This window comes from Pteropus alecto, unplaced genomic scaffold, assembly GCF_000325575.1.
Source record: "Pteropus alecto unplaced genomic scaffold, ASM32557v1 scaffold3, whole genome shotgun sequence".
NCBI classification, from domain to species: Eukaryota; Metazoa; Chordata; class Mammalia; order Chiroptera; family Pteropodidae; genus Pteropus; species Pteropus alecto.
This window is the reverse complement of record NW_006442484.1, coordinates 49,989,730-50,006,710: the sequence shown is the minus strand read 5'-3', so window position 1 is coordinate 50,006,710 and position 16,981 is coordinate 49,989,730. Positions and strand designations below refer to the sequence as shown.

Below are 16,981 nucleotides of genomic sequence, written 5' to 3'. Positions count from 1 at the left end.
ACATGTAACCAGAATGATTAACATCTAGCAAAAGGGATTGATCTTAATTTTTTCCTTGGCAATTGATATGAAGGTAATAAACAGGTAAATATATGAAGTTAGAGAAGAAAAGATACTTTTATTATATTTATGCCAGGCACATAGGGTGTGTTCTAATTACATTAGTAAGTATTGAAAAGTCAAATACAAATGCTTTTCATGTTTATGAGTAAAAATGAAGCAATTTAGAAAAATAAAGGATGCACAAAACACTATGAACATTTTGGTGCTGTTTATTTCAGTTGTGAAAACATGGCGTGATAGGTCAGAGGAGCAGTGAACTCAGAACTAGGAGCTCTGGTTCCAGTGATCATTTTTGCTCTGCATTTGAACAGATCACTTAACTTGGGGTCTCCTTTATCTACTACATAAACTGAGTGAATGATGGATAATCTTCAAGGTCCCTTACAGCTCTAACTTGTGCTTCCATTAGATTTAAAGAGCTCCTTTTTATTTCGTTGATGTTATTATTGGAATAACTTTATATCTGCACCGAAATAGAGCTAGAAGTCATTTGCACGTATTTCTGCAAAGTGCCTTCTAAAGCTAGATACATTTGTGAGTGGCTTTTTTTGGCACTAAATCATACACTCTAAATTTGCAGTCTCTTATATCAAACCGAACAGTTATGCAAGATTAAAATGCTCGGTCATTTAACTGAACATGTGTGGCAGCAGTTGTTCATTTCATGTCGTCCATCCAAGGGCCACTTTGATTTAGTTTCTTGTGTCACTTAGACCTGCCCATAAATATTTAAATCAACTTTAGATTTTAGAAAGTGTTGCACTCTCTCTTATACCGTTCATACATATTAACTATTTTACAATATATCTTTAAAAAAAATACGTGGCTTCACATTTAGAGTCCTTAAGTTAGTACATTGGATTTTAAATTATGTCTTGATATAGGAATAGGACGCATGATGGTTCATTTTATAAAAAGCCCTTAGCATAAGAGCTTGCTGAGAAGGAAGCCAATTGTTTAGTAAAGCCAGTTTGAAAGGCTTCATCATTTAAAAATAACTCAGCAAGATATGATTTAAGAAATTTAAATAAATTTAATATGATGATTTATCTATCTTGCTAAAACTTCTAGTAAACATTATATTTGTTAGAAGGATTGATAGTCATTTGTGATGTAATCTCTTAATGAACTTAATGGCAAATACAAATGTTTAATTTCAGATTAAATAATGGAAGTATGGCTCTTATAATCGCACGAAACACTTCTCGACCAGAATTTATAAAACACCTGAAAAGATACGCTGGTGTTAAAAATCAGGTATGGTAAATCCTTTTTGTTACTTGTGTGCAAAGATGGACAGAGATATGCTGCAGGAGTTGACATCAAGTCCTGCCTCGTAAGGCTTTATTTTCTTCTGAATATATTAATCTTTTTTCTTTCAATTTGTACTTCCTATAAATTGTGAAAAGCATCCAAAAGTACTAATATAGATTAGCCTGTTTTGAGCTATGGGTTAGTAGTTATATGTGTTTTTTGCACAAAGAGAAGATAGAAAATTTAGTGTTATATTGAAATAAGAAATAAATTAAGGATAAAATTACATAATTGAGCTGTTCTTCAGAATGAAAAGTAGTGAAATCTTAGATTTTTAGCCTTCTTAATGTTATGGCAGCAGACTTTCTCTAAAGTTATGACCTTAGAATTTCCTGCTATTTGTTTAGAGATCTACTTACCTTCATTGATAGATTTGCAGATAAATATTTTAAAATATACCAGTTTTATACAGACATTATTTTATTCAAAACTAAAATGTGTGATGTTTGTGGATATAGACAGAATGTAGATAGATAGGTAGATAAAATGATATTTCCACTGAAAGGATTTGTTTTAAAGAGAAGCGGTAACTATCACAAGCCATATTCTTTTGGCAGACACATTTTAACCCCATTATGAAACCGATCTTGGAAATATGTGTATTTCTGAAATTGTGAGCCTTGAAGTACAGTGGTCATGGTTGTAAAACCCTAACATCTCACACCTTCTTAAAGGTATAAAATTGTGCCTGGATATAGTTGGGAGAGAGCACATGGGAGGAGGAGGAGAGTAAATCCAGCCAATGACTAGCGGCTGAATCTCGTTTACATAGATAGCCATTACAAGGGTCCCACTTTTGCCTCTTTATAATTTTAAACTTTTTCAGGTGGTCCTCATGAAATTTCAGTTCTCTTCTGCCTACTACATTATTTGATCAATATGTATTGAACAACCAATTGCAATGTTTAGGAAATTGTCATAAAAATTAGATATAGTCCCACTTTTCTTAAATATAAATCTCTAAGGTGACAAAGTAGACAAAAGCAAATATAAAGTAGTTGTGAGCCTAAGTAATAACTTTATGTATGTATGTTTTGGGAAATACAGTGATTTATTGATTTTATAGGAATGAATGCCTTTTAGGTGTTACTCAACTTATAAACGTTAAAACCAACTTTGTTATTTTTCTTAATCCAAAAGTAGTGCTACATGTCTGGTTGTTTTTGTTTGTCAGAAAATAGAAACAGGAAAACAATATAAAAAGCATTAAAAATTCCATATTCCAAGAGCGTCATTATTAGGTATAAATGTTTTCTAATCATTTTCTATTAAAGAGAGAACTTAAATATTAACCTTAATGTACCTACCCCTAGAAGCTTTATTTTAGAGAGGCATCTATTGCACAAGTTACTTATGGAAGGTCTTTTTTAGAATTGCCCAAGGGGCAAATTTCTAAGACAATTTTTGTAGACATCCTTTTTTCAATATGAATTTAAAAGTAAAAGATGCTTACTGTAAAATGAGGATAAGAACATAGTGAATGTAATTCTATATAGGAAAATAATTGTTTTTAAAATGAGATCGTGTTATGCAAGGTGTATTTTTCTTATGTACTCTACCAGTTATATCTTGTTTTTGATGCAAGAAAGCATTGGCTGTGTGTGTATGTGTGATTCATTAAGCTTAACTTTGACTTAGCTCTTTCCAAAAATTAAAGTCCATGTTACTGCTCTGTAATTTTTTGTGAATTCTCAAATGTTTTGCATAATGTTGTATATTAAGAATAATTAGATTGATTCCCAAGGTGACTACTTTCAAGCAAAGTTAATTTGATACATTTGTTAAAAAAAATTATAGACACACATATACACGTGTGTGTAGTCTTTTTCTTTCATGACATTTTCAAAAATATAAATTTATATACATTAAGTAATATTATAAAGACCAGATAAATGTAAGATTATATTATCTAATACCTAATTAGTAGCAGTTCTGGTATCCAGGAAGGAAAATGCAGCACTTCAGCCTAAGGAGACCAACAGTCTAGGTCCCTGAACCATTCTTTACCACGACAAACTGAATGTTCATATGTATTAACAATTGTAGGATGTATTGAAAACTGTCATTTGTGGCGTGACTCATCTTTCCTTCCCCCTCTGTGTGAAATATATAGAAAGTAAACATTACCCTTTAAGTCCTTTCAACTCCATCCTATATCTGGCCTCTTATCACTGTCCACACATTTCTTCATTCGCTTCAACCATCATTTTTGGTAGGGAGCTTGAAACTTTTAAATGTGTTTCCCCGGAGATTGGTTTGCAGCCCTCTTGTCTCATGACACCTTCTCCTGGGAATCTCATGGACCCTGGTGTTTGAACTGAGTGCTGCATACCTACAAAAGTTCCACTTTCTCTTCTGACCTGCGGGACTGTTGTGTCTTCTTGTGTGCTGAGGTTATAAAACTCACACACATCTTGAGTCTAGCATGTCTGTAGCTGACCTTATTGTCTTTTTCCCTAGAGGAGCCCCTTTCATGTTTCCTACATTGGTCAGTGGCACCACTCGACCCATCCTGGATTTACTCTGGATTCCTCTCCCTCCCTCATTCCTCACAACCTGTCCACCAAGCAGTTCTACTGGTTCTCCTCTTAAATGTTTCTTGAATTTCTCCCTCACTTTGATTCAGATCTTAATTTCTTCTTAATTTCTCCAGTAGTTTCCTTCAGGTCTTCCTTTTGCTCTGGTCTTGTCTTCCACACTTCTTTCTAAAGGGATTTTTCTAAAATACACATCTGATTTCTCCTTAATTGTTCAATATCTTTTTCATTGTCATTAGGATAATAACTGTTTTCCTCTACATGTATTGTATGGCCCTTTGTATTCTGGCCCTTGCCTATTCCAGCCTCACCTCTTGCCATCCTCTACCAGATTTCCTGTGTTTTGTTTTTGTATTGGTTTTCTAGAGCTGCCATAACAAACATTACAGACCAGGTGGCTTAAACGCAGAAATTCATCCTTTCACAATTCTGAATGCTCGAAGTCCAAAAAGGTTTTAAGGGTGTAGTTTCTCCTGAGTCTCTCTTCTTGGCTTGCAGATAGCTGTCTTCTGGCTCTGTCCTCATATGGTCTTTCATCTGTGCATGCACATCCCTGGTATCTCTGTGTCCCAGTTTCCTCCTCTTATAATGACACTAGTCATATTGAATTGGGGCCTGTCCTAAAGACTTCGTTCTAACTTAACCACATCTTTAAACACTATCTGCAAACACAGTTACATTCTAGAGGTTAAGACTTCAAAATATGAATTTTGGGGGGGGGGTGGGGGAAGACACAATTCAGCCTATAACATTGTCTGTTTTAAAAAATTAAGTACGAGCATTTATATATTCTGCAAAATAAATGCCAAAATACCAGTATCGCGATCAATATCACAGTATGCTAAATTTTTTTGTTTGCTTGTCCATGACATAGTTCTGTACTTTTGCAACTTTTGTTTCTTTCCAGAACTTCTTCCCTTCTCCTCCAGGCTAATTCTTCTGTGTTCTTTAAGACTCTGCTCAACTGGGAAGCTCCCCCAGCATCCTGAGCCTCTTTACCTCCTCTCCTATATCTCATTTAACTCTGTATACACCATCATGGCACTTAAATGAATCACAATTGTAACTGTTCATTTTTCTTCCTCATGCCTCAAACATACCCTCACACATTATATTAAGCTATTGGTTCACTAAAGTAGCATCTAACAATGTCTGTGGCTTCACAGGTAATAACTTTACAGGGGTGGATGGAGTTTCATTTTGTGATGATTTAAGATAACAGGCTTACTGGTGATGGCCATCAGTTGTTAACATTCATTGGCTTGCTGCTGCATCATTCCAGTATCTGACTTTTATTACATAGCATTCTTCCTGTGTGTTTCTGTCTTCACATGGCATTCTCTTCTAAGGGCACCAGTCATATTGGATTAGGGTCCACCCTCATGACCTCATCTTAACTTAATTGCATTTGCAAAGACCTTATTTCCAAAGATGACATTCACAGGTACTAAAAGTTATGACTTCTAGATGTTTTTATGGAGGACATAATTTAACCCATTATGGCCAGTTATTAATGACTCATTTATTTTTGCAATGAATGATTATGTATACAATGACTGATTATATAGAAATTTTTATAAATACACAATATGAAGGATGTCTCCATGGCTTTAAACCTGAGATGGGTAGTCTAATCCAGAGATTAAGCATTTTCACAGATAGCTGCTTGAGGCTCTCTAATCAGAACAGTTGATGCCACCATATAACCCCACTATAATCCACTAGGTAACCCAGTGGATTATATAGTATAAACTGTAGAATCTGCTGGATCTTGTTCTCTACATAGGCAAAATAAGAGTGTTAGGGAAAATATTAATTTTCCGTCAATTTTAAAATTCTGTGCTTCATTGAGGTTTATATGTGGAAAGGGGCGGGGGAACACGTAGATACTAGGAATAAACCTCATACAATTTATCTGAAAACTGAAATAAGTAGTTCCTGTGCATTTCTACTGAAAAAGTTACTTGGCTATCTTTTCTTGGTTATTTCAGAAAATATTATATTGTTCACTATGGTTTCCTTAGGCAAACAAGCAAAATTGAAATTTGAAAGTTACTTGGCACCATTCTAGAGGGCTCAGTAAACAAATACATTTATCTCGCAACTTGTGTCCATCTTTAGAGCGGGTTTGAGACAGGCAAACACCTATAGAGATTATATTTGATTGACTTTTATTTTCACCTTCATAAGTTTAGACCTATGTTCTTCCTATTAAATTTCAAGTGTGCAACTTACATTAGAGTTTGCCTTACATCAGTTAAACTAGTTGACAAGTAAATAATCAAGCCAGTAGATTACATAAATCTCTGGATCTACCGACCAGTATTAAAGATTGTCTTTAATTGGAAATCCTACAATAATATCATTATTGTATACAGTTTTATAGACATTTACTGTTTGTTAAAAAACAGGTTTGCTAGCTGCTAGATCTAAATGAGATAAGGCAGCTTTAGAAAAGGGGTTCCTTCTTCCAGAGCAAGTGGGGGATCCCTGGTCATAATTCAAGATTCAAAGCTATAAAAATGTCAGCATGCAAGAGAACACAGGAATAAAGGAAGTACTATGATTATTTGCACTTGTTTTATTTAGTTCAGTTTTCCATTCGTTGAGACTTATACTGTTGAAGAAGTAAAAGTTTACCCAAGGAATAAAACCAGTGGACACAATCCAGAAGATCAACAACACGAAACTGCTTCAGAAAAGAGTTTCCCTTGGAATGTAGATGGTGATTTAATGGAAGTTGCATCAGAGGTCCACGTCAAGTAAGTCTAATTATTTCATGGCCTTATATGTTCACCAGTAGACACAAAACTAATAGTATCATGGAAGATTTCTTATGATAAGTATCAACACAGGCAGTTGGCTATATATATGTAATTTTAATCAGTAAATCCACGAAGGATAAAAAGAAGTACAATTTTAATAAAGTATGACTTTACATTATCAATTGTTATGGAGTCAAAGCATTTTCTTTGGGTATGAGTCTATACTGGCATTTTGAATCATTCTTCAGAAACAATACAGATAATGCATGTCTACAATTTCCATTTTGATTTTTAAAAAATGGATCAAAATTTTAAACCTTGCAAAGCCATCTGAGTAGCAGACTGTTACAATGTAATCCTTCAGTCTTTTAAATTTTTTTTCACCCCTAGTTAATACTATAACACTGTATTCAGCAGTTCACTTTTATCAAGTCTTTTTCAAAGCACTCAACTTACTTTACATAGGAACAGTTTTACATATTATTAAATAACAAGAGCAACTGGTATATATATGTTTGGACCATGGAAAGTCATTCTTGGTAAGCTTTATGACTCCAATGGACAGAAGTAGGCAGGGGCACCCTGGGTAGCCCACTAGATATGAGCTTTCTGTAGGCACAATTGACTGAGTTTTACAGAGGAAATGGAGAGCATTGGTCAATAAAGGAAGTTAATTCAGTTTTTCTGGATTGTAGCTGTGCCATAAAAGTATGTTTGTTGACTATCATTAGATTTGTATTATGTACCATACTCAACTGGTAGATGCATGTATATGTGAAAAGTAACAATGATAGGTTGATGAAATAATTATACATATTTTATTATTTACAGATTGCACCCTAAACTTATCAATCTTTATGGAGGAAGCATGGAAGAAATGAATGATTCCAAAGTAACATGTGATTGTTTGTAACAGAAATGTACAAACTAGAATTTTAATATGAAGGTATATGGTCATGCTTTGAGCAGATATCTGAACAGGAAAATTAAGGAAATTAAAATTGCTATTTTTGATGTTGCTAAAAATTAGCTTCTAGGGCTTTAAAAAAACCAATATGAAATATATCAAAATCTATTTAAATTCTAGTTTTGGGAAAGTATTGGAACAGAAAGTGAACATTTCATATACTTAAAATTTAAACATCATGCTATATCTATATTTAACCTAGATAATTCCAAAGTGAAATAATTTGGATCCTTTCATGTTTCAGGATTTGAGTCCAATTCTGATGTTAAATCTCCTATAGCCTGGTACAAACAGACCACAGAGCTCACGTAAGAATGCCGTGATTTTTCCTAACGAGGTACCTAATCCAGCGAGGTTAAATTTCAAAATCTCCCCAAGACTTGCCAAAACAAACCTCTTTTTTTTTTAAATTTGAAAACTCATTTTCTTAAAGTGGTAGGGTTTTAAAATTTATAATACAGGTAATATTGAAGAAGTTTATAAAAAATTTTGAGCTGTGCTATTTCTCTTGCTCCTGGAAGCCACGTCATCCTGCAATCATAGCACATTGTTTCAGTGTATTCAGTAATACCTGAAATGCTGTCATTCCTGAATAGGAAAGAATCTAAATTTCCTCAGGGATCATCCTGAGAAAACAGTTCTAAATTTGGGCTTGATTTTTGCACCAGTGATTCTAGACATTCTCCTGAACTACTTAGCTTTTTATTTAAAAAAAAAAAAAAATGTGTACTTTAAATTATGATTTTTATTGGCACATACAGAGTTCAGGAGGTTTCATGTTCCTGGTGGTTGGGTTTCAATGCTCAAATGCCTTTACAAAAATCTCCACGTAGTCTTCAGCCACAAATCACAGACTACAGGCTTGTGAATGGATAATTTATAGGGATTAGGCAGTCTGAGGAAGACAGCTGTTGGTAGGGACTTCATATAAAGAAATATTTCCATAACAGTAAAGACTGCCCTCTAATTCATCTTTTGATCACTTCCTATAACAGATTTAGCACAGTTTAGATGAAAATATATTCTACAATCAGCATCTAGTTCATGTGGATGAATAAATATTACAAAAAAAGTTGCATTTGTAAATGTAAAGGCATTTAAAGATAATTATTTAAAATCCAGAAACTACATTATAAAAAGGAATCTAAGTTACCATTAACAAAAAACTATCACTAAAACATATCATGGAAATTTTGATGTCACATTTATGTTCATTGGATGTAAACTAAATCTGTATTTTGCATTTACAGTTAAATATTTGAATTTTATTTCTTCATTTTTATGCAGAAGAGGATGCTTTTATATTTGAATAGAAGAGTAACACATCCAAACAAATATTTGTATATTGCTTAATTTGACAATGTTTTACAGAGATCTAAATTTGTATGAATTATTGCCTCCTGTCTTGGTAGAGCTTTGGTTTTTAAAAATTAGGTATAGTTTTGATATTTTACATCTATCAGTGTATTTATACTTCAACTATCAGCTAAAGTGCAACATTCATAATCTGTCCCAGAATATAAATTAGAATTAAGTACTGTTTTTATAAAAAAAATTTTTGACTAATGATAGATTTTTAAAATTTACTCCTGGGTACCCTAGATAAAATTGTGTTATAGGAGGATTCATGGATTTATACCTATATAAATGTATTCTTTTAAAAAGTTAGGTATGTATATATACAGAATGAAGAAAAAAAATCCATAGCTGTATAAACAGTTATCCAGAAGTCATCCCATTAAGCTCAAACCAGTGTATAAGTTCAGGCTGAAGGTTGCTCTTCAGGCCTATAATATTCATAGACTGCTGAATAAATGATTGTTGACCAAAGCCCATTGAAAATGTATACTAGTAAAGATCTTAAAGTGACAATGGTCACTTTAATGGACCAGTTCTTTAAAAGTATTTAGCAGAATTTTTCAAAGAATGTATTTCAAACAAGTCTCAAAGAGCTATTGGAAATGAATTATTACCTGAATGAATTATTCAGTGAAATTTATTTTACCGAAGCAAGCGCCTGTGGTTAATATTTCCTTTAAAGGACTTCAAGTCCAAGACTTCCAATTGAGTTGCTTAATTCAGATGCACTTTCATTTCAAGGTAGCTTCAAGGGATTACTCATTGAATAAACTGAATGCTTTAGTGTTTATCCATTTAAGAACCGAAAGAATATCTCGATATATTAAATATTACCTTTGCAATTATTTTCGCTCAAAGAGCAATCAACATTTGGATTGTTCATTTGCATTATGAGTAAAAGTACATGAATGAACTCTGCTCAGAGTTTGTGGTTTTTTGTAAACAGTATCTTAAATTTTTTATACCTGAGTCTTATTAGTTCTCTGAAAGAAGTCTTTAATCATCATCATCGCTTTTACTGTTAATGTAACTCCAACTCTCTCTTCTGTTTTCTTCTTGTCGGATGGATTTGTACTGTCTTTTAAAGAAGCCAACCTGTAAATAGCATTGCATAATCACTAGTGTGTAGATATTTTATGAGTATAATATCTAAACAGTCATGCCAATATAGTAAAGTCCTCAATGTGGATAAGTTCTATGACTTTATGTGAAATATATAACAAAACTGATTTTACCATGGCTAATTAACATAAACAAGAGTTAAGTTCCTGATGCTGAGGACTTGAGATATTAAGCCTGTGTCCCGTGTAGTGAGTAAAATTAGTTTTGGAAATATTGAGTTAGCATTTTTTTTTGGATTCCTGAAGGACTTCTCAGTAATACATGCTCTTCAAAACTGACATTTGAGAATGTATAGTTTCTCAAATGCTTTTTTAAAAAATATCTTTCAAAACTAGTGTTACATAGTTCAAACAAGTGTTGCAAATAACTTATCTTTAAGAAAATATATTTTTCTAGAAGGACTTTGGTACTGAAGTTAGAAATATGAGATCAGTAGTGTATATTCGCTTATGAATTTTAAAAATGAACAATAAAAATATTGAAAATCTAATAACTTGGGAGTCACAAATTGGCTTTGAGAAAATCAGAAATGGCATTCTGAATGGTTTAACACTGATAATTATTAAAGAAAGGCTTACCTTCCACATAACATATGAAATCAATAAAAGTAAAACCAGTCCAAGGAGCAAGCTGCTTGAAATAATCACTACGGTGAAAAGACGTTTGGGTCTTTGATGATGTAGTCCTTCAAGCAGAACCTACATAAATCAGCCAAAATAAAGACCCAGCAGTTTAAAAACTTACTGTGATTTCCCTTGAAGTCCCCCCATGATCTTCAATAACGTTTAGAACCACCCATCCCATTCCCTTGCTGGTTCTAACACAACTCTACGAAACAATGGTAACTGTTTAGCAGAACAGTAAGTATTTTGGACTTTATTCATGGTTCTTCCTCTCATCCTACCACCTCCTAAAAGCTGTCTGTATCATTCTCTCCTTACAGTTGTAGAAAATGCCAACTCTAAGTATTGAAAGCCCTCCATGATCTAGTCAAAATCTATTTTCCTGACTAAACACCTTAGCAATATTTTTTCCCTCCAATCTTCGTGTTTCAGTTAAAGGTAATCTTACATGTGCAATGTTCTCATCCTTGTTTAGTTCAATAACTTTTGGATTTGGTTCTGGAAAAGCTGTTGCTCTTATTTCAAACTTGAGTGCTGAAGTCTCATCCTGTTTAACAAAAGAAACATCACTGTAGCCTAATTCATAGTTTTAGTTCATGAAAACATTAATAGAGGTAATGTCTCATGATCATTACAATCTAGAGGCTTTCACAATTTATCTCACCATTTGTAGTTAAGTGCAGTGCTTCCTTTGGTTCTCAAGGTATGGTCTTTGTATAAATTTATATGGCATAATTTTTGTTGAAATTCTTTTATTAAAATGGATATTTTGCATATATTTAAATATTTAAAGCAAATTACTTGCTAGTTATCAATGAAATTTTCCCTGGATATTTCATTTTTATCCCCAAATAAGACTGTTTTTCACCTGATAAACCTTTCTTAAAACTCACTTTATTTGGCAAGTCGCACAAATTCTTTGGTTTTCCAGTGCATATAAGTTTGCACTATGCAATAATCATGTGTGCAGTAGCATAATGTTTAAAAAAAATGCTAACCATCATCTGAGCCTGTTGGAAAAATGGCACCATTAGACTTGCTCAACAGTGTTGTTTAACCTTCAATTTGTAAAGAAAAAAAAAAAAATCTGCAAAGCACAGTAAAACAGCTATGCTTGTACCAAGTGCTTTATAAAATTCATCTCATTTGATCTGTAACACCCCTGCAAAAGAGATATTACCCGTATTTATCCGATCAGGAAACTCAAGAACAGAACTCTAGATAAGAACTGATTTTATCTCTAAGTACTTCTCATAAATATGTATATTCCTTTATAGGAAGAAGCCCAAGGAGTATTTAAGTGTTGTTGTTATTGTACATTTGTGTTTTATTGTTGATAAATTTTGATGTTTTGGTTTGATTTTAAGAAACCTAATTTTACTTCTTAGATTTATTATATTTTTAAGCATAATTTAAAATAGTTTGAAAAGCACTTTAAGGTTATATGAAATGTTAAGTTAGTGAATTTCTTTGATTTAAGCAGTTGGACGTGCTTTCTAAAATAAACTTCTTCATTATCTGCTTAATTACTAAAGCCATGCCATTTAGACAGTGTATTCAGCTGAAATAATTGAAATAGTTTGAGTTTTACTTCAATTCCTTCTTAATTTGTTGAATGCCTCCTTACATGCCATGCTGTTTATATAAGATGGTTGAGTTTGCAGATATCTGTATGAACTTATCCACAAAGTTGTCACTGTATATTAGACTTACCATTTCTAAAACGGATGGCCGGCCCTCTAACTGAATGTGAACACTCACTTCTTTTCCACTTTCCATTTTCCCAAAATTGCATAAGAAGTTTAAACAATATGGATCAGCTTTTATGCAGTACTTGAAAAGAATGTAAAAGAACTACATTAAAATTTCAACATTTTTTAAAAAGATGGCTAAAATATTTTATATCTGCTTTCATTAGTGGCATTTAAAAAATGTCTTAAAACATAGTTCATTTTATAAATTGTAAAAAAAATCAAAGTATTTGAACTGGACCGTGTGTTCTCATTATTCTTATGAACTTAATCTTCTGGGATAGACTTAAAAGAAAGCTCCTAATCAGAATCTTGTTAAATTAAATGCTGTATGTCCATTGTAAAACTTGAATCATTTGAAGAGTAAGATTGCTTTCTCGTCCCCCGCCACCCCCCTGCAATAAATTAAGAAAAGAGTGAAAATTTCATGCCACAGGGTCTGCTGAAGGGTCTGGAACAATAGCTGGCTGGCACAAAATGGGCATTTGTTAAATAAGGAAACTGTATATATATATACACTATATAACTATATAGTATATATTTAACCCTGGATCTAAACTTCTCAATCATGCCTGTTCCTCATATGCAAGAATATTACCTGAACTTATTTCTTTCCCACACTCAGCTGACAGCTCAAACCCATTGATTCTTGGTTTTTAGTGTTTCAGTTGTATATGATGGAGAGCACTGAGATGTGAAAAACTGAAACTTACCAAAAGCCTCTTATCAGTCTTCGACAAGACTCTGAAGATGTCTTTCAAGGTGTCCATTGCACTTTTCTGCTGCTCTGATGAACACTTTCTTTCGTAATTTTTAAAATGGCATTCTCCAGTAGTAGTCTATAAAAATAGAAAGTGAGAAAAATCTTATCAATAGAACAAAAACTACATGCTTTAAAAAGTTCTAAAGTACATCAAGTACTTGTAAAATTGTTAAAATATTTTTTGACAGATTTATTTGGGAGAGATTAAATCTCTGAAGCAAAAACCCAGCGAAAATTTAGAGGGTTGGATATGTAGATCCTAAACTACTCAAATGACCTTAATCTTCAGAAATTAGTACAATGTGAAAAATAGATGTTAGCATGAAATTAAATATTTACAAAGCAATAATGTGTTAATAGCAGCATGTCCTGTCATCTAAATCTGGAAATCAGGATTCTAAAAAATTAGAATTATTTATTGTTTGTCTTGAAACTAGGAGAGTAAAAGCAATTCTGATGAAATCAACATAAGAACATTGATTCTTGAGTAGTGATCTGAATATTCTTTTAAAGAAAAAGGCTAAATTACTGGTTTTTCAACAGTGTTCTTAAGTTTTATAGAGAATTCTACTAATTAAATGATTTTCACAGGTCTATATCACACACATACACACACGAAATTGTACTAAGATGGTAGAACATAAGTCAAATTCAGAGATTCCACTATAATCCTAGAGTTCTAATGCAATGTATATCAAAGTGTACTCAGATGCATGGTGAATTTACAGCTAAGAGTAAGTGTGACTGAAATATATTAACAAATCTTTATTTTAGCAATATTACTAACAATAAAGGAAGGAACACACTGTTACCTGGACATCCAAAATATTGAACAACTTATCGGTTTGGGGGATAAAAGAATTCGGTACCATTATCTCCACACTAACATTTGGAGCCACGCTATGGCCGGTATTGATAACCTAATAAGAAAAAATTTTTAAACAATTTTTAAATATTTTTCATAAATGTAAGCATAGATATTAAAGAGCTTTTAAGTGAACTCATGTTTCATGCAACATTTATATTGGAGGTTTGTAGTTGGCAGCTGCACAGCAAAGGGAGACAAACTATCCATAGTGAGAATTTTAAAGTTTGTTAATAATTGCAACCTCTAGTCATTATTCCCAGCCCTCTCCTTGGTATTTATTAGGCCAAAATGTCCAAGCTGATGTTCTATTGTAGAAATAGTCTAAAGAAAGAGACTAACATAATGTGTTTGTATGGCACGTGATGCGTCTAAAAAACCATGATCAGTTGGTCCTCATAACTCACCTATGAGGTAGGCCGACATTTATTTGCCAGTTCAGGAAAATGCTAAGAGGTGTTAGTTAATGGTGTGTCCAAGATGAAAGTTAAAAAGTGACAAGAACTAGGACCAAAACTCAGATGTTCTAATTCTAAATCCTATGACGTTTTCATAAAATCACTCTGCTGAGGGGACACTCATCAGCAGTAAGTGAATAAAAATCCATTATTTCAGGGTAATTATAATGGTGATACACTCAGAAATAAAGAAGGGGTAAGTTATTGGTTTTAGAATAATTGAACAGGTTTTTAAAGAATATATACAGGAATATTTCATTACTGTTGATAAATTTGGGGATTGCAGATCCTTGTAAAGGAAATTGGGCCAAAATATTGCCTCCTGAGAACTTAACTAAAAAACCAATACAATAAGTCAGAAAAGAGATGTACCACAATATCTGAACAAAATAGCCTGCCTCACAGACTTGCAATATTTTGAATGTATATGACATAAAGAAAACATGGTCTTGGATTTGAGACAGGTGGTAATTGCTAGGCCATGCAAGGACAAGACAGTTTCAAAGGCAGTGTCAGCAGTGGGTAACCAAACCAGCAGTGCCTAGATCTTTAGACAGGATCTTCCTGATGCCAGCAAATAATCATTCTGACCTACAGTGTTTTTTATCCTTGTTTGCCTAATAACATTTAGACCTCCAAAAACATCTTCATACTTGGACAGACTCACCAAACCTACAGGTTGAAAGTATGTACAGTTCCAGTCACTCTATTGTAATTTAACTACAATAAATTACAATACTGGTTAACTGTCAATTATAAATAAATGAAAATACTGGTTAACTGTCAATTATAAATAAATGGGTCTTGTAGAGTCCAGCTCGGTTTTTGTTTTTTGTTATCAAAGCAAAAACCTCACTGGGCTCTGACAGGACCATTTATTGGGACTTTAAAATATAGCTAAATATTTTCAACACTATTGTGTTAACAAAAACTTGAGTATACATAGACTTGATAGGATTTCAAGATCATTCCAAGATCTGGGGGAGAGCCCAGGAATTTGCATTTTGGATAAGTACTCCAAGTGCCTGATACATATTTTGAAAAGCATTGCCTTACAAAATATAGCTAATCTAGACTTAGATTCTATACATGGTTATAGAGCTCTAAGAATATTTGGACAGTACTTTCAGTTCAAAAAATATTTCTGTGGACTATCTCCAATTCATCAAAAACATCCATGGTGCACCAAAAATATCTTTATATTAGTATATTAATACTTCTAGATAATGATAGTACTCTTTACTTTTTAAAAAGGTTATTGAATAAATGATACATCACTTGTCACAGGTCATATACCTATGGCCTAAAAGTAGATATGACCAAGTAGACCTTAAACGGAGATATAGGAGGTAAAAGCTTCCTTTACTTCATAATTTTTGGGCTTTTATAAAACCTGAACCAAGAAGAGATTTAACTGATTTCCACCCAAAGATGCCTTCCCTTGGCCTATCCTGTTTTTAGTATGAACCTCTAGTGGATTCACTTCCTTATCTAACTTTGCCAGTTTCAGGCATTACCTCCGTTTCTACTTGCTCATTTTCACCTGTACTGTAAGGAGGTGTGGGTTTGAGGAACAGGGAAAGACAAATAGGAAAAAAGCAGCAGGAGCCTGAGAGGAAAGGGCTTGAGTTCCCATGCAGCAGCTCGTTCCTCACCCTTAGTCAGCTGTGGTGGCCCGTGGGCTGAGGGACATCACGAGTATATGATGTCCTCTAGAGCCATGTATCAGTAACATTCTTTTGGTTTATTACAGATATCAACACAATCATCTTTTCTTACGTGGAAAGTGAAGTTCATTTTCTCTGCCATGCATGTTTCAGGCTCACTGTCCTCCTCTGGTCCATACACAAATGAAGTTGGGTTTACAAACCTGATAGAAACAAATTTTTTTTTTTAAGTGTGACAGTCTCACAAAGTATGTATTGGGTGTGTGTTAGATAACAGGCTGTGTTGGGTGCAAGGATGCCAATATTCATAAGACACATTGCCCCACTCAAGATTTGTACAGTCTACTTGAACTTGGTTAACTGTCTTTTTTTTTTTTATGAGATAAACAGTCTTTGTAGTCTGGATTAAAGCATACTCCTTAAATATGTTATAATCCAGACTATACGTGATTCCTAAGCACCATGGAATACTTTTGATTTCTTGTTAAGAATTTTAGTAAAAATGTAATGAAATTAGAAAGCCATGTGCTCTGACTTGGGTGACAATCTCCCTTTCCACTAATATCCTTTGTTTGCCTTCCCAGCACTGCTTGGCTCATTCTATTGAAATGATTCACGCAAATTTGACAAATGAGATAAATTCTTAGCTTTTCCCTAGGGCTCCAATATCATTCTCTACCTCAATCTATCTTACCTATTTTTGAGTTATTTCTTCTCACTCCCTAAT

General features: G+C 33.3%; 2 protein-coding genes across 4 annotated transcripts in view; one reads left to right on the top strand and one right to left on the bottom strand.

The window, feature by feature from the left end:
• CERKL (ceramide kinase like) overlaps nt 1–7,715 on the top strand; it is a 93,787-nt gene extending 86,072 nt beyond the window's left edge. For all 3 annotated transcript variants that reach the window (XM_006921254.3, XM_006921253.3, XM_006921252.3), the window contains 3 exons: nt 1,224–1,320; nt 6,504–6,676; nt 7,511–7,715. In XM_006921254.3, the coding sequence (XP_006921316.1) occupies nt 1,224–1,320; nt 6,504–6,676; nt 7,511–7,592 (352 nt within the window). In that variant the 3' untranslated portion in view covers nt 7,593–7,715. The remainder of the gene's footprint in view (nt 1–1,223; nt 1,321–6,503; nt 6,677–7,510) is intronic.
• Nucleotides 7,716–8,084: 369 nt separating this feature from the next.
• ITGA4 (integrin subunit alpha 4) overlaps nt 8,085–16,981 on the bottom strand; it is a 74,930-nt gene continuing 66,033 nt past the window's right edge. The window contains exons 22-28 of the mRNA XM_006921250.2: nt 16,367–16,457; nt 14,077–14,184; nt 13,215–13,340; nt 12,464–12,583; nt 11,199–11,297; nt 10,706–10,825; nt 8,085–10,100 (exon numbers count right to left, since the gene is read on the bottom strand). Of these exons, the coding sequence (XP_006921312.1) occupies nt 10,002–10,100; nt 10,706–10,825; nt 11,199–11,297; nt 12,464–12,583; nt 13,215–13,340; nt 14,077–14,184; nt 16,367–16,457 (763 nt within the window). The 3' untranslated portion in view covers nt 8,085–10,001. The remainder of the gene's footprint in view (nt 10,101–10,705; nt 10,826–11,198; nt 11,298–12,463; nt 12,584–13,214; nt 13,341–14,076; nt 14,185–16,366; nt 16,458–16,981) is intronic.